General features: G+C 40.4%; 1 protein-coding gene across 3 annotated transcripts; it reads left to right on the top strand.

Moving 5' to 3' along the window:
- Positions 1-991: 991 nt before the first annotated feature.
- Positions 992-8,322, top strand: spata2 (spermatogenesis associated 2). 3 transcript variants are annotated; one of them, XM_079676661.1, is made up of 3 exons: positions 992-1,143; positions 2,131-2,942; positions 3,284-8,322. In XM_079676661.1, the coding sequence occupies exons 2-3, from the start codon at positions 2,610-2,612 to the stop codon at positions 4,634-4,636; spliced, it is 1,686 nt and encodes a 561-aa protein (XP_079532787.1). In that variant the 5' UTR covers positions 992-1,143; positions 2,131-2,609; the 3' UTR covers positions 4,637-8,322. The 3 variants fall into 3 exon arrangements, with proteins under 3 accessions (XP_079532787.1, XP_079532789.1, XP_079532788.1); XM_079676663.1 differs by lacking the exon at positions 992-1,143 and adding an exon at positions 1,194-1,228; XM_079676662.1 differs by lacking the exon at positions 992-1,143 and adding an exon at positions 1,245-1,629.
- The last annotated feature ends 12,239 nt before the right edge of the window (positions 8,323-20,561 follow it).

Below are 20,561 nucleotides of genomic sequence, written 5' to 3'. Positions count from 1 at the left end.
CAAATATTGTAATTTGTAGTACACTACATTAATATCACAAATAACAATTATTTACATAATAAGATGATCAAAACAAAGTATAGATAAACTCAATACATTATAATATATGATGAACTCTTCAATGCCTCCATTAAATTCCGTAACATTAATATTTACATTTTAAATTGGCCATTCTGCACAGTGATTAACTTTTGATGCCAACTTAGTATAGTTAGAGTTTTTTGTAAACTATGTTTTACGTATAAGTACTTATTTCACCATTGAACATAGCCTAAAGAAAGGTAATGTCAATATCAAAAAGGTAGATAACTGAAGCAATTGCTTACAAAAACAGCTTCTTACTAGTCGTTATAGATTGATGAGTGTAAGGCAAGGCAAGGCAAGTTTATTTATATAGCACCTTTCAACACAAGGCAATTCAAAGTGCTTTACAAAAATGAAAGACATTAAGAAAATGGCATCTAAAAACAGTCATTAAAAAGCAAAGATAATCAAATAAACATTAAAAGAAAAAATACATGGATCAAAGTTAAAGTGCAGTTTAAGATATGAATAATTCAATTAAAAGCAGCGGCAAAAAGAAAAGTCTCTAGCCTGGATTTAAAAGTAGTAAGAGTTGCAGCGGACCTGCATGTTTCTGGTAGTTTGTTCCAGATATCTGGAGCATAATAACTGAACGCTGCTTCTCCATGTTTAGTTCTGACTCTGGGGACAGAAAGTCCTGATGACCTGAGAGTTCTGGATGGTTCATAATTTAGCAGGAGGTCAGAAATGTATTTTGGGCCTAAACCATTCAATGTTTTATAAACCAGCAGCAGTATTTTGAAATCAATTCTTTGACCAACAGGAAAATAGTGTAAAGACTTCAGAACTGGAGTGTTGTGATCCACTTTCTTAGTGTTAGTGAGGACTCGAGCAGTGGTGGTGTACTTCTGATAAAGATTGTTTATCCATGTACCTCGCACAGTGATGAAGTCGGTGGGCTCTGCATCTCCTCCTCTTCCTCCTCCGGCTCTTTTCAAACAGCACGTGGGCCCCCAGTGCTGATGAACTGTCAGAACTGACCTGGCGCATGCGCAGTGTGATGATGGGAATTTCCAACAGCTGAGGAGGCGTAGCTAGCCACGGCTAGCACTTGTAAAGGTAAGATGTACTGGTAGTGGTGTTACAAAAACGGTGTGGCCTCTTATTTGGAGCAGAACTAGACTTGGATGATGTCACAGTGACGGTATAGGCTTCGATAATTGTCTCTTAAATCGCAAAAGATGTGTATCTAGTGATGGACCGCCCTGCTAGCTCAAGCAATGTTAGCTAGCCAGCTGCGCTGAAATGGGCGTTCACTGCTGAGCCGATACTCAACTATGGGCCCATGCAAGTGACAGCATCGGGTTTTGTTGGTTTCAGTTTCATGAAGAATGAACATACACGCTGTCTTTGAGCCGTGTATGTTATTATCAGCGTTGGTCGTGATAGGTTGCAGTTAATGCGCAATACTAATGCAGGGGGCTGTTGCTAGCAAAGGCATGATGTTGCTAGCTCTCCAAACGGATGCTCACTGAGGTTGATGTGTGAGGCAAACCACAGCCAGGGAACCAGGAGCAGATACACCGCTGTGATTCCAGCTTTACGGTAGAATTAAGACTAGTACATTTTCATCCGTATGTAAACAGTTATTATGGTGTTGTTTGTTTGAGCTAAGCATGAGTGTAGGCTACTTTGTTGTATTACACGCATGTTGTACCGCTGGCTCACATATTCAATAGCGCAAACAGTCGTGTAATACAAAATAAGTAAGTCTGTCAACAGTGAGACCCGATCCCGGTTTATGTAGAATGTAATTAATAAACTGTTAGTCTTGGTTGCGTATATAGTGATAGTTATCTATCAGTCCAAGTATTGACTATACGACCGACCGATATATAATAGGCCACACAATGCACCCATCAGGACAGTAACTGAGAGAGATACCAAAATAGCAATGGTTGGTGTTTTATTGTTACAAATGCATCTTTTGTTGGACTGAATTAACGAGACTGAGTCAGTAGAAAAGTATGTGTCGCAAGTTTCCTCCTATTTGTGTATCTGATTTAGAGATGTCCATTTTCATATGTCTCTTCTGTGTCATTACAGCTTGGAGACTGCTAAGAAGACTGCACATGAATGTGTCTTCATGATGACTGACCTTCAACTCTCCACTTGCTGTAACTAAGAAATGGAATAGTCTCAACTCTGCTTTGACAAAGCGTGAAGCAACCACTCCCCCTGACATCATCTTCCACGACATAGGCCTGTTTGTCTGGAAACAAGTCAGGCTTTGAGCCAATACCAGTAAGATGCCCGTAAGAAAGCATCCCTATAGGCTGAAGCCTAGCTACACCAACTGAAAGCGTAAGACAACGGCAGCTCTCTTTTTAAAGGATGTGCTGCTGATTGGATGCTACATCTCATTCTTCTTCCACCTCTCCAGACGTTGAGTGTGTGCCAGGGTTTACATTGAATATGGTGACCAAAAATGGTGCTTGAATGTGGCATACTGGTGCAGAGTATGCTAAAGAGGGTGAGGCTTTTTCAGAAAAGTATAACAGCTGACTGATAGTCTGCTGCCAATAATGGATGCCAAGTTAAAGGAGGACCTTTTTCGAAGGTATGTAACGGCACTGGAGAGGCGTCTGGAAGATGGAGGTGAATATCCGGCAGGGGACAGAGGGCGGCGTAAGGACAGCGAGGCCCTACTCTCAACAGCTACAGCTCTGCTAGGGGCCTACCAGCCGGATCCTGGACAGCGTTTTCGGATGGTTCGTTTCTACGAAATGGTGGATAATTCTCTCCGCTGCCAGAGAGGAGGCAACATCAGGAGCCTGGAGAGAGCCTTCAACACATTAGAAACCATCTGCACCAACCTCTTGCTATTCCCCTGGAAGAAGGAGTTCAGATGTATAAAAGTGAGTTTATTACTTAAATATAATGTATGCTATTTGTCTCAATAGTTGATCCTGTACCTAATACATCCTACACTATACATAACAAACAAATACTGCCATCTAATTCTGTTCGAGTTTAGTACTTAGTTTGTTATCAATGGTTTGTATGTAAATCAACCTTAAACACCCCATTGTTTATATTTTCTAATTATGTTAAATGTTCTACATCTTTTTGTGGTTAACTCAGTAACAAAACCAACCTGTAGAGTTATATGTTATCAGAGGAAGAACATGCAGATTTGAGCTTTATTGTGTCATGCTCTTTTAATTGACTTTCTGACACCAACCCATTTCTCTTTTAGACCTTCACTGGCCCATATGTGTACCATCTGCAGTCAGCCATCTCTGATCCTGAACTCCGGACTCTAATGCGCACCATTGGCTACGCCTGTGACCATGATTCGCAGTTCCATTTGCAGGAGCACCCGGGAGGCACAAATCATCTCCGGCAGTTGGCGTTCGAGCTCTTCTTGGCCCAGGCAGAGTGTCGTCTGCTGGGAGAGGTAGTGGCTCTGGCCCGTGGCTCGGCCTCAGAGCTGGAGGCCCTGGAACTCCGCAAAGGTTGCAGAGATGATGCAGCCGGCTGTGCTGAGGCGCTCCGCAGACGCGACAGCCTCGGGGCCGATATGGCTCGGCTGTCTGTGCGCCCGTTGGATTTAGAGAGGCCTCATGCCCACCACCTGAGGCGAGGTAGCCGACCATCTAAGTCTGTGGATGTTACAGATGGAGCTGGTCACTGGCACGCAGCAGTCAGCAAGCCTGTGTTAAAGGCCTCGCTGAGTCTGAGGAAGGAGACTCTGTTTGTGGACACAGAGGAGGATATGAAGGATGAGATCCTCCGGCCCCTCACCTCAACGTCTCTCTTCTCTGTGGCCGCTCCTCAGTCCTATAGCCCTATTGCAGATTTCTTCCCTATTCAGTCACCTCCCCCGGCTGACGCTTACACATCTTACCACCTGTCCTCTTTGGATGAGATTGACTTGTACACAGAGAGGGGCGTTGGGACGGGGGGAAGACAGACCCCCTCTCGCCCTCCATCCAGAGAGCCCCGGGATCAAAGGGATGCGTGGCTGCTCAAAGCTCACGGCAGTGTGAAGTGTCAGGGCTGTGGGCTGGCCTGCTCCTCTATGGCCTCCTGCCAGAGGTGTGACATGATCCTCTGCTCTACCTGTCACGATGTGGACCCCTCCCCTTGCTGTGGCCTACAGGAATACCACCCGAAATCCCCACGGCCCCTTGACGGATACATTCCTGTGAAGGAAAAACTCTCCGTGTACTCAAATACGCACTCCCACTCCCATCTACATCCACACCCCCTCACGCTGACCCACTCCCACTCCCACCCCCACCCTCACCCCCAGATGGTGGAGAAACCCCTCATGTCCACAAAGCTGTTTGCCAGCAAGTCTGTTGCCTTGACAACGCCAAAGGGAGGCAGCAGTGAGCGACTGAGCTTGGGGGGATCGCGATGTGGGTTTTGCAACAAGCCAGGGGCGTCCCACACCTGTGTGAACTGCTCCAAGGTGTCATGTGACTCGTGCATGGGCCTGTATGCGAAGGATATTTGCACCAGAAAGAATCCCCAGCACAGCTTTGTGCCCAACCATCAGCTCAACTTCAAATCTGGCACCATATCTCACCTGGTGTACCGATGAATCAGGCAAACAGTATTTGTTTCTTCCTCCTAGTCCCCTCCCTCAACCCGCTGCATAGTCTCGCACTATTGCTTTAGCGCTGTTCCTGGTTAGCAACTCATTCACTATCTCCCCCTTTATCTGCTGGTCTTTTAGCTCTATCTTACCCTCTCTTGAACTTTGTACATTTTCTCTTACCATCAGTAATGGCCCTGAAATGCACATGCCACAGAGAGCCATATTGTCTGCCCATCTCTTTGCATTGTACAAGTTCAGGCCTTTTATCTATTTCTTCTTCCTTTTACCCTGCTACCTGCTCTTGAGTAGTTTTGTGATGTTGTAGCGCTTTCCCCAAATCCTCAAATGTTGTCCTCTTCAAAGGGGAAACTGGAAAAAAGGGAGAGAATTCCTTCTTATTTTGAATGAATTCCGTCCAAATGAACATATATACTTTGCCTAACTTCTCAGCTAAAAAATCCTCTAATATAAATATATATATATACTGTGTGTGTGAGTGTGTGCGTGTGTGTGTGCGCATGTGGAAAAGACCTCTGAGCTTGCATTGTGAAACGAGATCTTTTTAAACTTGAAACATAGTATGGAAACACAGAAAACATACACTGGAAGTCAATAAGTCAATAGTATATATATTTTTAATCTCTATTCTCTAGAACAATGTGAGACTGTTAAATGGGCATGAGGTCTGGCATTGGGACTTTTTGGGTTTAAACTTGTGTCTGTGGGGGGGGGGGGTGGGACACATCTCAAAGGGACATATTGAGACAATGGTCAGATGCCATATATTATATTTAAAAGATTATGCCTTGTAAATGAACCCTCAATTGTTTCTGGTTATATGACTGAGGTCTAAACGCTGCTGTTGACTTGAGACATTGATGAAGATAATGAAGATGTGTGGCGTTGACTTCTTTCTGGTAAATAGCCTGTTGGGTTGTGTCAGTTTCAATCCCCCCCCCCCCCCCCCCCCATTCCCTTTCATCACACTCCTTAAACCACCATAGCCCATGATGTAGTGCACCCTTACCAGATCAGTCATTCCCAGCCTCAGGTGGAGTCACAGGAAGTCTCCCACTGAGCCTCAAATCAAGTCATTACGCTTCTTTGACAGTGTGTGAGCATATTGATAGTATGAAAGTGTGTACTCTGATACGGTTCCTGTCTACCTCAAATGGCGTCAGCTTACACACCCAGCGAGTTTGACATTGTGCTTTCAAACCAGCCCAACTTGTGTTTCAGCTTTTAATTAGCCGATGATGTCACTTATAAAAGTTTAGCCGAGGTTATTTATCTTGTGAGATAAACCTTGACTTTGTCATCTGAACCAAATGGCACAAGGTGTTCTGTCTTGTAGCCGTTTACACTTTCTGTGATCACAGGGAGTGGACACAAGAAGATGAACATCTCTAAATGATCAGGCAATTCAATACAATAGCCCTGCATCAAATACTACCGTTGTTAACCTAAACAGTGTGGGGTTGGGTGAAATGGTCATAAAGGTGCTGATTTAGTTTGATGGTATCCATTCAGCCTGTGGTAGTGAAGTGGATCGTATTGAACTGTAAGTTGTCTGTATTTTTTCCCTTTGACAAAAAGACCCCCATTCAAATATGTAGCAGTTCAATACAACTGCACCTACGACTATGAGCTCAAAATAGAGTTGAATGAAAAAAGACCTCTCTGACATGGAGTTAATAACATCTAATAGTTTAGCTTATCAAAGGTAGCATTTAGCACAAGGCTATTGAACTCAATCATTACAGGGATTTATGTTGTTGTGTCTTCCAGCCTGTACAGCATAGTGATGCCAACTTTTCTTATTTGAAGACCTTGAAAGCCCTCTCTTAGTACCTTGATTCGGTGAGTTTCCTTAAGCATGCTACTGCCATTTGCTGTGGACATTTACACAAAACTATTGACATAAGGGCTGGGGTCCTCAAGGCTGAACAAAACTGTGCTGACATGTAAACTGAGTGTCATACATGTATAAAGTCTAAATAGTGATGAGGTTTTGATTGTTAATGTAAAGGGATACTTTATGATGTATGTGGCAGAGGATAGTCATCCAAGGGCTAATTTTAAATCACATTTCTTTAAAAAAATGTAGGTTATCTTGACAGATCTTGTTCTGTCAGAAATAACCTTTAAACGCCTTAAAGCTCATTCAGCTGTCTTATCGAGTATTTGAAGTGTTATTGACATTTTGTTTTACCAGCTTGTAGGTTAAACATTAACATGGTTTTGCAAGGCTACATGAAGTTAATATAAAGCTTGATTTATGACAGCTACTGTAGGAATTCAGAGTTATTACAAAACACACAAGTATGGATTCACTACCATGCTTATACTGAACAATGCATTTTAACAGGAGCAACTTACAACTTGTAACCCAATATATGAACTATGTGCTTACAAGGGTTATTGCCCGTAATAATAACCATGTTTTGCCTGGAAGACATTTTGTTTTGCGTGAACACTGGTGTGGTTACAGGGAGTGATGTCTGATCTCTTCTGTTCATTCCTTCCCTTTAAAACTCAGTTGTTTTTCTTTATCATGTTAAACAACTTAAAGAAGGGAACTTTTGATACTGTTTGGATGTAGCTGAAGGGTTCTTTGAGAGATGCTTTTGGGTCAACGTTGGCTAACCTAGGTGTGACAAAAGTCTTCAGTGATCTGAGGGGAGGTGTGCAATCGTTTGCTTTTCATGTAAGGAAAGCCTTTCTACATATTTTAAAATATTTAGCATAGATATATTTTAGTTGCGCTTGTCCATTTATCGCAAATCATACCAGCAACAAAGCGACTTCAAGAAGTGTTGAGCCATGTTGAAAGAATGATCATATTGCCAAATGAAGAACAAATATATGGAGTGGAAAGTGAATTCCTGTTGCATGCCCAGATGTACAGTTATTGTTACATGAATCTGTGGTTTTGCTCAAGTTTAGCCTTGTGTCTTCAGATGTTGGCCTTTGTAAGATAAGAAGCTAGAAAGAGAATCACCAACAACTTACTTGCACACCATGGGACGAGGAGCGGACCCCAATCAGTGGACTGACACTTTGTGTAGGTCACTACAAAGGGCTTAACAGTCTTCAGCGCTGCTGCTAAGTTTGTGGGCACTGTTTTAATCTTTTAGTGGACAACTTGTCATTGGTGAATCTCTAATGTGGGGCTTACTTTACATGTTTCAGTGGATGTGAATTACTGATTTTGGAAAAAACAAGAGCTTTTTTTAATTTTATGTCATGGAATACATTGAGCCATTTGAACATAATTGGTTTTAACCCACACCGGACACACTCATTGTGGAAGTCAATACTCCCTTTACCTCCCTGTGTGGTTATCTTACTGATGTTAACAGTGGTGGTGTAGCTAGGCAGTCTCTTGAACCTTCCCTATTTCCCAACCCTCTCTTGGCATGCTCTGAACAAGGCCCAGACCCATACCTCTTTCCTCTCACCCTACATGGACCCTCACCCTCTGTCTCCCCTCTGTTCTCCCCTCCACCTTGGCACTGAAGATCATTGCACAATGTCTATATGAAGGGGTATGGACCTTACGATCAATATGTGGGCACGGGGGTGGAAAGGGAAAATAGCCAAAATTGTTAATCGGTGAAAATATATAAATGAGATTTTATAAAATAATTTAAAGAATAAAATTCTGAGAAAAAAGAAAAATGTTGCTTTGAGTTTTTGATGATTAACATTTTATATGTTACTGAACTGTTCAATGCATTGTGCACAAAGTTGGGTTTATTAATCACTAAAGGTAAGTGTTTACTCTACAGGATTAAAAATGCCTGTTTCAAATTAGGTTCAAGGTTATTAAAATATGACTGTTAAAACTGTTATCCTATCTGATATGTCTATGTAGTCAGTCACACAGATTTGCAACTCTTACTGTAACTTGTAAAGATAATTAACCATTTACTTCCTGTGGCTGGTATTTAATTTATCACCAGCCTGTTTCCCCTCGATGAAAGCGTTTAGTGTTTGTTGAAAATGTGTATCTCCCTTCTCACCCTGGCTCTGGTCTGCATGGGATGGCTTTTTCCTATACGACCAGAAGATGGCAATAAATACATTGAAAGAATCATGAGGCTGCAGCAAGTACACCAATCCTTTAAAAAAATACCAAACATTTTATGGAAAATATGTTTCATGGTAGGATTGAACTCTATTCAATTTATACATTAAAACTATCTCATTTTTGTTTTATAACAGCTGTTTGAGTTTGCTGCAACATCAATTAACCTTTGTGTTCATTTATTCCCTAATCAAGACGAACATGGACATCTAGACGAAGGCAACCTCCAATTAGAAAAGGCAAGAAGGAGATGAACGTGCAAAGGCCTTACTATATTTCTGTAAAGCAGAAAACCAGCTAAGGTTAGCCTTTATTTGACATGTATTATGTTCTATAACTTCTATGTGGAGAGGAAAAAATACCTCAAAATGTACTCCAATTGAACAGATAGCAGTCAGAGGAAATAGACTGATTGTATAATAAGTTATTAAAGAATCATCTCTGTTATTAAAAAAAATACAATGCAATGTAAGAGCCTTTTTAATCCAGACATTTTGACTTGTCACAGTAGGAAAAGTACAGCTGTTACTTAAAATACTAGCTCTGTTATGTTCATGTGTTCCAAGTGAAAGTGACAGAGAGCAAGCATGTAGTGCCTAGAAGCTGAAATCAAAGCAGCTTAATGCAATTCAGCCGTAATTGATTTGATTATACACCTGTGCTTACACAAAAAAAGGCCAATTACATAGAGAAGAACCAGAGTGCGAATGACATGGAACAATATCGGTAAATATATTCTAGAAGGGGTTATTTTAAACTTGAGCTGAATTTTAAATAACCAACCGGCATTGGTTTCGTCGTGATATTTTACAAAGAGGTGTGTGTGTGACTGTGTGTGTGAGACTGTGTGTGTGCATTTTTTCTTGCAGGTTGGCATGCTGCAGGGATCCCAAATTTAGTAGCATTTCTCATTTACACCTAGATAATCTAAGGTGGAATTACTAGAGAATGCAATTCCTGAAGAAATTGTTAGTGGGAATGAATTTGATGACATCCCATAATACGCTTAGATGCGTTGATGGCTGCATCGTTACCAATAAAGCACGATATCGCTGTAACTCCAATGGACACAGTCTGATCGTCCCCCAATCTTCACCTGTATATCACACCTCCATGCCTCAACAGCTCTACGTCAAATCTGACATCTCACCATATGCATCGTATGGAGCATTTTCACTGAAGTTATGAGAAAACCGTGTTTCATGGCGAGCATTGTGTTTTAACAACAACATTTAAAGAAATCTTCACGGCTGGACTGTTGGCACACATGTGAAGTTTGAGCACTAGCGACATAATCTTTTATGGCGAGGGATGCGTTTCCATGGAAACGGCATATGATGAAGCCCCATAATTGATGTAGAGCTGTTGAGGGCTGGACCGTTGACCATTATCTTAAGTGTGGTGCTGTTTTGACCCTTTTCATAGGCGTTACGACAACATCGTGTTTTATGGCGAGGGATGCGTTTCCATGGAAACGGCATATGGTGAGATGTCAGATTTGACGTAGAGCTGTTGAGGTATGGAGATGTGATATACAGGTGAAGATTGTGGGACGACCGGACCGTGTCCATTGGAGCTACAGCGACATCATGTTTTATGGTGAGGAGCCTATGGTGAGATCTCAGATTTGGCGTAAAGCTGTTGAGGCATGGACCGGTGATATACAAGCGGAGTTTGGGGGACGATCTGACCGTTTCCGTTGGAGTTACAGCGACATCATGTTTTATGGCGAGGGATGCGTTTCCATGGCAACGGCATATGATGACACCCCATAATTGACAGAGCTGTTGAGGGCAGGACCATTAACCATTATCTGAAGCCTGCTGCTCTGAGCATGTCAGTTGGAGTTATGACATCATCGTGTTCCATGACACAGGTGTTTATATTTGAGCTAACGATGTGTCCAGAGATCAAAGGTTTCCATGGTGATGTGCAGTAATCAGTGAGAGGAGAGCATTTTCATTGTTTGTTCATTTTTTCAAGCTACGAGATGTTTTCCTACGTTTCTCATGACAAATTATGTCTCAGGAATGTAGGGTTTGGGAATTATGGCAGGTTTAAAAGAAAATATGAAGGCAAAATTAAATCTGTCCTCCACTCTAGCTGTGACATCACGCACTCTAAAATCTGAAGAAGGCCTCTTTACCAAGGTCTGAACAATGTTTAATATCTCTAAAAGTACGAATCAGATTCAAAAGTTGTGTTACACGAATAATGTCAGAAAGATGTGTAACATTTTAAAGTTGGTATGAAGGAGCAGTTAGCAGTTGAAGTCGCATGAAGATTGTTCAAGTCTGAAGAGTTTCTCCATTGACTTCCATGTTTAAAATGTGATGAATTATGGGATGTATCTCTGGAATTATGAAAGTTATGAATAAGAAAAGTAATAGCCATCTATTCTTGACCGAGCTGAACTTTTTGATGTTTGAACGGAGTTTCTGCGATGTGGGAGAAGAAGAGGTGCAGAATAATAAAGAATTTTGTGCGTAGCATAACAGATAGCTGGAATGCTGTATCAGCTTTCCCACTAAATGAGAGCTTAGATGAAAAAACAATGCCAAAATTACAATCATTTTTTTTAAATGAACTCCTGCTTAGGATAAACTTGACTATTATCTCTGGGGCTTTAATCAATGAGATCTGGAGGCTGCCGCCTGTTACTATTCTAAATAAGCTTCCACATTTTGTTCTGTGTCTGGACCCGTCCCTGTCTCCAACAAATGAATGTTAGATATGGAATAGGTGTAACTGAGAGTACTCACAAAAGGAACAGGAGAGATGAACATCTGAAGGGACTGTGCAGTGGCCAAAATATTGAGTGAGAGTCCCTGTCCCCTGAACCATCCTCTTCTCTGGGACATGTCACCACTGTGCTGCTGACTGCAGCCTTTCACAGCCTTCAGGGGAGCCCATGACAAACCGAGTTCCGCACATTAATTTCTATCCAGAGAGAGATAATTACTGATGGCACACTGCCTAGCCTTTGATTACATCTACTTGCAGCCTTAGCATTTAAACCATCTCAGTTAATGGTCTCAATGAAGAGAGCAGAAAAACAGTTCTAGCAGAAGAAATAATAAAACTCTTCTCTAAACAGTTTAAATCCCACAGAGAATTTGCATGGGTGTTTTCAAAGGACAAAATACAACAAGAATGGTGCTTTTTAAATGTGTTGTATTCTCCAATGTATTAGTCCGGTTAGTTCCCCTAATAACCTCCAATATACAACTATTTTTGCCATTTCCATAGAGGCGTTCAACAATTACTGCTGGAGAAAGTCGAGAAATCTGAACCTTGTGGTTCAAGCAGCAGAGAATAAGTCAGAGGTAAGCACAAATCATTTTTTTTCTACATTTACCGAAAACATATCACGCCTAATCACAGATGCACACTGCATTATATTATTTACACTTTCTACCCACATATTGTGGCATGTTACCTAACACTGCATCAACACCCTGTTTAATTCATACATTGATGCATTCACACTTGCACAAACATGCAATTGTGGCAAGACACACATATTGTGTGAATGAGGTTACAATAGCTGGAGAACCGATTCATATAAAAGGAAGAAAGAGAGCGTGCATCAGAGAAGAGATTTTGTCTTGTGTAAGGCTTGGTTAACGGGTAATTACGTGTCAGAGGAGGGGCACAATGTGATGGTGTCTCTCCTGACATTTCACTTAAAGGGCTTCTCTCTCTCTCTCTCTCCCACTTTATATTCTGATGGAATTTATAGAAATGTCTTTCTCACACGGATGGAAAGTCACAATACATAAATACTCTCACTCTATTCAGTTGCTAAGATGCAAAGGCAAGAGATAAAAGAAAAGTGCAGGTTGCAACAAAAGGAGTGATTACAAGCAAATATCGAGTACATTCAGCTACCAAGTGCATACAACATAAACGTAGGCTCCAGTCTTTGAATTGACCCTCAAAAGAACAAGGAGAGCAGAAGTACTGTAGATTACCTGAGTTCTGGATCATAGTTTTGATCATAGCTTGCTTCGCTACGGGCAGTCTATTCAAATATAATCTTAGCAGAACATTTTGTTTAGTTGAACTGGTAGAACGCAACTTATATAAGCATCAATGCCTCCGGTAAAGTAAATGTTGCAAGTTCAGGTAATAGAAAACAGTTTATATATGATTTAAGATGTGTACATGAGAATTAAGCTCATATAAAGCTGTAGATTTAAGGATTAACAAAATATATAAACAAGATATACGATTCCAACATACAGTAAAAGGGCAGTTTCAATGTAAAACCGATGAAAGTGCAAACTATATGGAAGTGCATAAGAAAAAGAAGCAATTTTAATATATCAATGTATATACTGTAATGACAATGAAATTAAAAGGAAACACAACAAAATAACACTATAAAGAGGAAATAGTGATGCAATAGTGAGAAAAGAAAAACATCCTTAGTTTCGGGAGGTCTTTAAAAGCCGTTCCAGAGCCAAGGGGTCAAAGCAGAAAACATACGGTCAAAATTGGTTTTCAGTCTGGTCGATTTAAGGTTAAAAGGTTTCTATCAGCTGATCCTAGGGCCCCAGCTGGCCTGATTCAGGTTAAAGTTCCTTAATATAATCTGGATGCAGACCACAGAGGCCTTCTAGGTAGTTAATACATTTTTTAAATGTATTTGTAATGGAAAACCTGTGCAGCGAGGCTTACATTTCAGTCATATGACAAGACCTCATTGATTTAGGTAATAATCTGATGCTGAGTTCTGGATAAATTGCTTTTGTGCTACTGAGTGGGAATTAGGTACTGCATCTCTAGTTATTGAATGTCTTGGCCAAAGATGAAACCAATCAATTTGTAGGGTCGTAAACCAGCGCCTCTTAGATGTCTAGTCCTTGACTTTGTATAGACAGATTTATTTTCTGTTCAAGGGTAGAATTCCTTCTTCGCCCACATAAAGGATACCAAATTAAGTTAGAGCAATTTCTGAGAAATGTATTTCTTAACGTCAAACCCTTGATTGAATGAAACCTTATTAACTTGATTATTAAGTAAATCAAGTGACCTTGAACCATGGAAACGATGCCTTTCATTAATAACTTCTGGTAATTGGATTTAAAGTGTGCTTCTAAATACTTTCTTTTCCTGTCCGCACTCTGCTTATTCTTCTCCTTACACTGCCTTTCGAGGAAATTGTTTCAACTGTGTCATCCAATCAGCCGTGGCACTCCTCTTACCTTCCTACACTCCAACCGTCCCCATACCTTGGAAACAGCCTTGGGCCATTGTTACTGCAAATAAAGAGACTCCAATTTCAATCATCCATAGAGCAGAAAGAATTTTCCAACAATCGTCACATGCTCAATTGCCATGAGTTGTGTTAATTCAAATTCAAAGCATACACAGCATTAAAACACCTTTTGCTGATACATTTCACACAACCTTCACTCACTTAAAGCTAAGGAAAATATAAGAACAAATTCCTTTTTTTCCAAGCAATCCTACTTTGACAGCTACACATAAAACACTGTTAATTCTGTTAGTGTGCGGCTCTGAAAGGCAAGAATACAAATATGCCATGTGATTTGAATTGAAAAAATGTGCCAACACACATTATAGTGATGTATGAAACGGGGGGGATTTGAATTCAAACTGCTGACATTGCCGTCACCGCAGGATTTTGAGAAGAGATGCGGCTGCTAGAATAAAATGTCTGCAACACCATCTGATCTATGTAAACCCTATTTTCTCCCATAACTGTAAAGATGATTTCATCTAGTGGGAGTGGGAGAAGGAAAAAACCCTTCCACAACAACAATCTTTACATATGCGCTCTGTCATATTTCTTTGTGCTGTCAATACCTTTTATTGACATACTTAATGCTCTATGTGTGATTTGATATCAAAAGAGGAGTGCATTGTGCTAACAGTGGATTGTTTGAAAAGGATCAACTATTTACCATAATTACAGCCACAAATGAATCCTCCAAGTTTTTGGTAAATAACATTCTCATTTAAATGTTTTCTCAATCAGAAACTTTTCCTGATAATCTCTTATACATTCATTTGGACGCAACTAGTTTACCTCTCTATTGGCGGCGGTCCAGGGTCCTTCCTTGAGATGCTGTGGCTGCATGTGTTGTGATTTATTGTTGCTGTGTATACCTTCGTCCTCACCATTACCTTTTTCATATCACCATCATCCTTGGCTGCCTGTAGCATCTTGTACTGTATTCCAAACTCTGGCTGCATTTTCTCCCCTGCAATGACTGTGACGCTGTCATTAGATTGCGTCCAACTAAAGTAGAAGTTACATTTCATAAATTATTAATATTGGCTTAAATATAGTTAAATATGCATAGCGGTTTGCATTATGCCAATTATAATATTTGCATAAGATAATTAGTAAGATTGGTTTTTGATTTCTAAAACTAATATAATTAATTGTTTTCACTTTAAGGGTCATTACTTATTGAAAATACATTAGGGAGAAAATAATCAGGTTCACGTTGTATCAATAACATTTGTACTGCCATTCTCAGCTCTAGCCGGTGTGTTACTACTGTAGCCTACTTCAGAGAAAAACAGCTTGTTCAACTTATGTACAGTGTGTGCGCTATCAATAAAGAACATAAAAAACCTAGTTGCTTACATTGACAAATACCACTGTATAGGTGGCCCCTTTTAGTGTCATGTATAATGTCGAATCAATTTTTTCTTTCCTTTAGTATATTCATACGGAGCGTTTTGCCTGCCGGCTCGCGGTTTTTGTTGATTTGTGCATATTTCCTAGACAGGTTACTTTGTACTGACAAAGTTAATAATACTTGTAATATTCCAGTTATAAACGACATGAATCAAAGATGTTTTGCTGTATTTTAGTGGTAAAAAAATGCATTCATCATCATCATTATTCTATATATATAATTTACACAGTGCCTGTAAACCGGAGGAGAACGTTGGGATTTATTCTCCTACTTGAAAGACTACAGAGGGATAGGGTCTGCAAATTAGTTTATTTGGGGGATGGGCCGGATGCTGTCACCGGTCCACTTCCTGCCCGCCACCTTTGCAACGCGTCAGACTTATACTTAGAGTGTATTTTAAATTGCACATTAACCTATGAACTCTGGCAGAATGAGAATGAAATCCTCCTTGGATGTCAACTGTTGTAAAATCAATGTAAAGCAGCTCATTTACCTTTCCCCACATTGTTGCCTTCATGTCAGTGTCCACTTGAAGGCAGCATAACAAGCATGGGGACCTGAGGCTTGAACTGACAAAAGTTTTGGGATAAAAAGCTGCTTTAAAAGACAAAAAAACAAGGCCCTTTAAAAATAGGAAAAGTAGAACAGAACTTCAAACTTTTTTTATTTATGCTGCCACAACAAAAATACGTGCAAACCTGCAAAAGCGAACAGAAACAAGCACACAGGCACCTTCTTCTTTCCTCTTTTTATAATTCTTGCTGACATATTGATCTCCTGTTCTGTTTGACAGGCTGTGTCATCAGCTCATCTCCCTTAATGTACTTCAGCACCCCAAAGCTCACTGCTCAGAAAGAGAAAAGGCAACACATTTTCTGTATCAAGGTGCAGTGGGTCGTTTAGTTCCAGGAGGTTGAATCTGATTACATTTTTAGATTTGTTGCACTGGTATAAAAAAACATGTGCCCATGTGTCTGCCTATGTGCGCAAACACAATGTATACATATTATGTTATATTCCTGTTATGACAGGAAGATCAATATCTATACAATTCCTGTTCAATTCCCCCTTTTCCTCAGCTCAGTTAGGGGCCTTTCCACCAATGATCTAGGGAAGAAGTCACACAGCATATATCATGAAAAAAACCTTATAGAATATGGAATCAGCCATATTGTCAATACATTCATTTTGGCACTCTCTTAGTTGCACACAGTGGCACAGGCAGATAGAGGTTTTGATCTTTTGAACACTATACTAATTACGGTGACAGTTTTTTCTAAAGAAAAAATAAATGTTTGTAATTGGTTATATAAGATGTATGTTACATGTAAGTGCTGGGAGAAGTATGTGCTATGTTAGTTCTCTCCCCTCTGGGACACACCAGAGTGTAAAGCCTTGAAGTGTTAGGGGATCAGTGTGTGTGTGTGTGTGTGTGTGTGTGTGTGTGTGTGTGTGTGTGTGTGTGTGTGTGTGTGTGTGTGTGTGTGTGTGTGTGTGTGTGTGTGTGTGTGTGTGTGTGTGTGTGTGTGTGTGTGTGTGTGTGTGTGTGTGTGTGTGTGTGTGTGTGTGTGTGTGTGTGTGTGTGTGTGTGTGTGTGTGTGTGTGTGTGTGTGTGTGTGTGTGTGTGTGTGTGTGTGTGTGTGTGTGTGTGTGTGTGACTATAGGGAGAGCAAGACTAGTGGTTTGGTTTTGAGAAGTGCGAGAGATAGATTGATGAAATGAACTGAGGAAAAATGATGAGAAGGATGACATGCAGAGTGGAAATGCGATTTAAGGAAAATGGTGGGTAAGACGGGACAACGGGGGAACTGGGAGGAGTTGAAGATCAATGGAAGCAGTCAGCAATAGACCTAAGAAAGGCTGAGAGGACAGATGTGTGGACAGAGAGAGGGACATGCTGTGACAGCGAAAGGGGCCGAGATGGGAATAGAATGAGATAAGGGAGAGTCAGCTAAAGAGTAAGGGTAGCCAGGAAACAGTTTGGTTGGGTGAGCAAATCATGAAAGGTATAGGCAGGAGGAGGAGGGATAGGCCAGAATGTGGGACTCCAGTCTGTATCTGGAGTCATGGAGCATGAAAACAGATCAATGGTCGCCTGGATCTCTTACATCAGAAGCATTTCTTACATATTCTACAATGATTCCTTCTTGGACAAGATGTTAATCTAAAGTTTAAGATCAAGAATCAATATATTATTAGAAATCGCTTCAGCTGAAATCTTCCAAAGAATAACAGTATCTTATTCCATCAACAACTGACATTTAGGAGGATAGAATCACCCACAGTCAGATAACTTGGTTATTATTCATTTCAATTGTGTAGAATGTTTAATACAAAGATGTAGTGTTGCTTAACTTAACAAATGTTATCTGTGTTTGTGTATTTCCTCACCATCCAGAATTGCTTAAATGTGTGCCAACCAGTGCTTACTAGAAATTAAAATAGAAAGAACATGAGCAAAATAAATGTAGTGAAACAAATAACTAACACTTAATTTAACCCATCAAACATGATCATCAAGTAAAGGAGGAATAAGTAAAGACCAACGTTTTGCCTTTCAATGTACTGTATGTATGAAGGTATATTCATGGATTTTACATTTATAATTGGCTTATTGTGACCAAACCCGTTACTGAGAAACTAAATGTTGTTTTATCCTTTAATTCATCAAGCATATGTAAGTTATAACTTCACAATTCATTCTGTTGGGATATAACTAACTTTTTCTAACAAACAAACTGTACCAAACACCTGGGATATAGCAGATGAATATTTTACATCTCACCTTTATTTTTGATTGAACCATTTAATAGATGCAGATGAGACTTGTCAAACAGTCATGCAGTTTTAAATGTAGTAGTTTGCAGCTGTCTTGATTAACCTTTCTAAAAGGTGAGATAACAGATGGTGTCGCATCAGGCTTTGTTTGTTTTTAACTCTTTACATCTCCGCTCCCTTGGTGGGTTTTGAACATTTTACCAGCTTGGTGTTTAACCCAGCAACTTGGTTTGAGCTGAGGAATTGCAGTCTTGTGTGAACATGAAACTGCATTCAGAAGCTTACACCCATATGCAAACACTGTAGTGAACACAGGAGAATAACATCTATAAATTAGACATGGCTGTTCTAGTTCTGGCAATAATAAACAGTCCGGACCAGTGCTTGAATTGGAATAAAAAAGGTGCCAGTACTCTAAATCAGCAACAAGTATTTGGCACAAAGTCATAGTATATCATATAATGCTGGTGGGTTTGTCTCTTTACTGTATATTTTAGAAAGGCTCACTGTACTTAAACAAAATGACTCAGGGTGCATCTGAGATTAGAGGGGGTGCAGTGGTAAAGTGCTATTTTTATAAGTGGGGAGTGGACCTGACACCCTCTAGTCTAGGGGGGTCCGGGGGCATGCTCCCCCGGGAACATTTTTTTTTAAATATTGAAGTTAGATGCATCAATCTGGTGCACTTTGAGAGCAAAATGAAGAGATATATGGATACCTCTCAACATCCATAATGAAACAAGTGTAAACAGATTTACTTTTTCTTTATGGATATAAAAGAAAGTAAAGCTTGACTCCTACTGGCTGGTTAAGTGACTCCTCGTCCCTGAGGTCACTACCAGTTTTTTGTGCCATTTTGCTGGATTTATTTGTCAATAGCGTTGCTGCACAAAGTGATAGCCCTCTAGTTTAAATCTACTACCCAAAAAGAAACGTATGGAGATGGGTTACTATTTAAAAAAAATTGCAAATCTATTTGGGAACAGTGGGGCCGGGCCTCAAATCCTATAGGGTGGTCCGGGGGCATGCTCCCCCGGTAAGATTTTTTTTTAAATGTTGGACTTAAATGCATCAATCTGGTGCATTTTGAGGGGGAAATAAAGAGACTACACCCATATGAAACAAAAATGTATACATTTAAATAATCATAAAATCATAAGTACATGGCCATAACCAATAACATACAATATCCAATATGAAAAAACATTGAAACTTGTTTATTTATTTGTTTTTGGTTCATTTATAGTTGTGAGTGTCTGGGCTCCTGAATCGGCCTCTCCTGTCTCCCTCCTCTCCCCCCTGCTCCTCTTTGAGGCAACAGCAAAGACTAGTTTTAGCTCTCAACAAGTTTATCTTACCTTTTTTCACCTAGTTAACATTTTGTTTGTATTATTCATGCATATTTTACTAATCACTACCCCCTCAAATGGAAATATGTGTTTACATAAATGGTGACCGAACCGTTTGAGACCCACTGAGATAACTTAAACTAAGTGAACTATCTAAAGACTCAGAGAGTAATTTACCTCACCAGAGCTATAGTTATCAGCCTCTCAGTCTGACAGCAAAGGACTCTCCCTCCACCTTGTTGTTGAAACAGCTCCTTATATCCGTTAGCGCAGCTAGCTAGCACCAGATGCTAACAACAATACACGTAACCGGTGCGCGCGCTTTCTCGCTCGCTCGCGCCACACATACACCAACACACACCCTCCCGCGCTTGAATGACACACAGAGACCAATGGAGGGCATTAGTATGATCTGTATGAAAGTGGCAATGTCGGCAGGCCACGTCATGTAGACAGCCAGTCACCCTCTGTGAGGCAGAGTCAGACCCACATTTGCGCTACGTTGCGTTTACAATATATACGTATATTGCCGGCGGCTGAGTACCGGTGTTACAGTACAAGTTGAGTCATGACAACTGGCGACATTCTCTTATTTTCGTCATAGGAATCCGGGGCGTGTACATTGAGGACCCATTGTTGACTTACCAGAAAAGAAACATGCCGATCGCCTCGTTTGTCGTTTACGTTCATCTTTTGCTATATCCTCCTCCATAGGATCACTTTGATGCACATTCAGTATTCGTATGTGAGGTTGTGGGGGAGAGGTCGATATCGTGACGCTTACAGGGAGGTATCGAACATTACAAAGTAGGTGACTGTGTAGATGCCTGTTCAAAATATTGCAAACTTGAATAAATCATTTAAATTATATTATTTGTTTCCGACTTTCATTTGTACATCGTTCTTAATGTGATGTATAGTAGCTTTGATAGCTGTCCATACCTTCAGACAGCCTAAAAGTAAAACACAAGTTGTTTATTCACAAACGCTCATCGACATGACTGGATCACTCATGACAAGTTGTGATCAGC

The sequence above is a fragment of the Notothenia rossii genome (genome assembly GCF_949606895.1).
Source record: "Notothenia rossii genome assembly, chromosome: 4".
Lineage (NCBI taxonomy): Eukaryota > Metazoa > Chordata > Actinopteri > Perciformes > Nototheniidae > Notothenia > Notothenia rossii.
The sequence above is the reverse complement of the archived record's forward strand: the minus strand, read 5'-3'. Positions and strand labels throughout refer to the sequence as shown.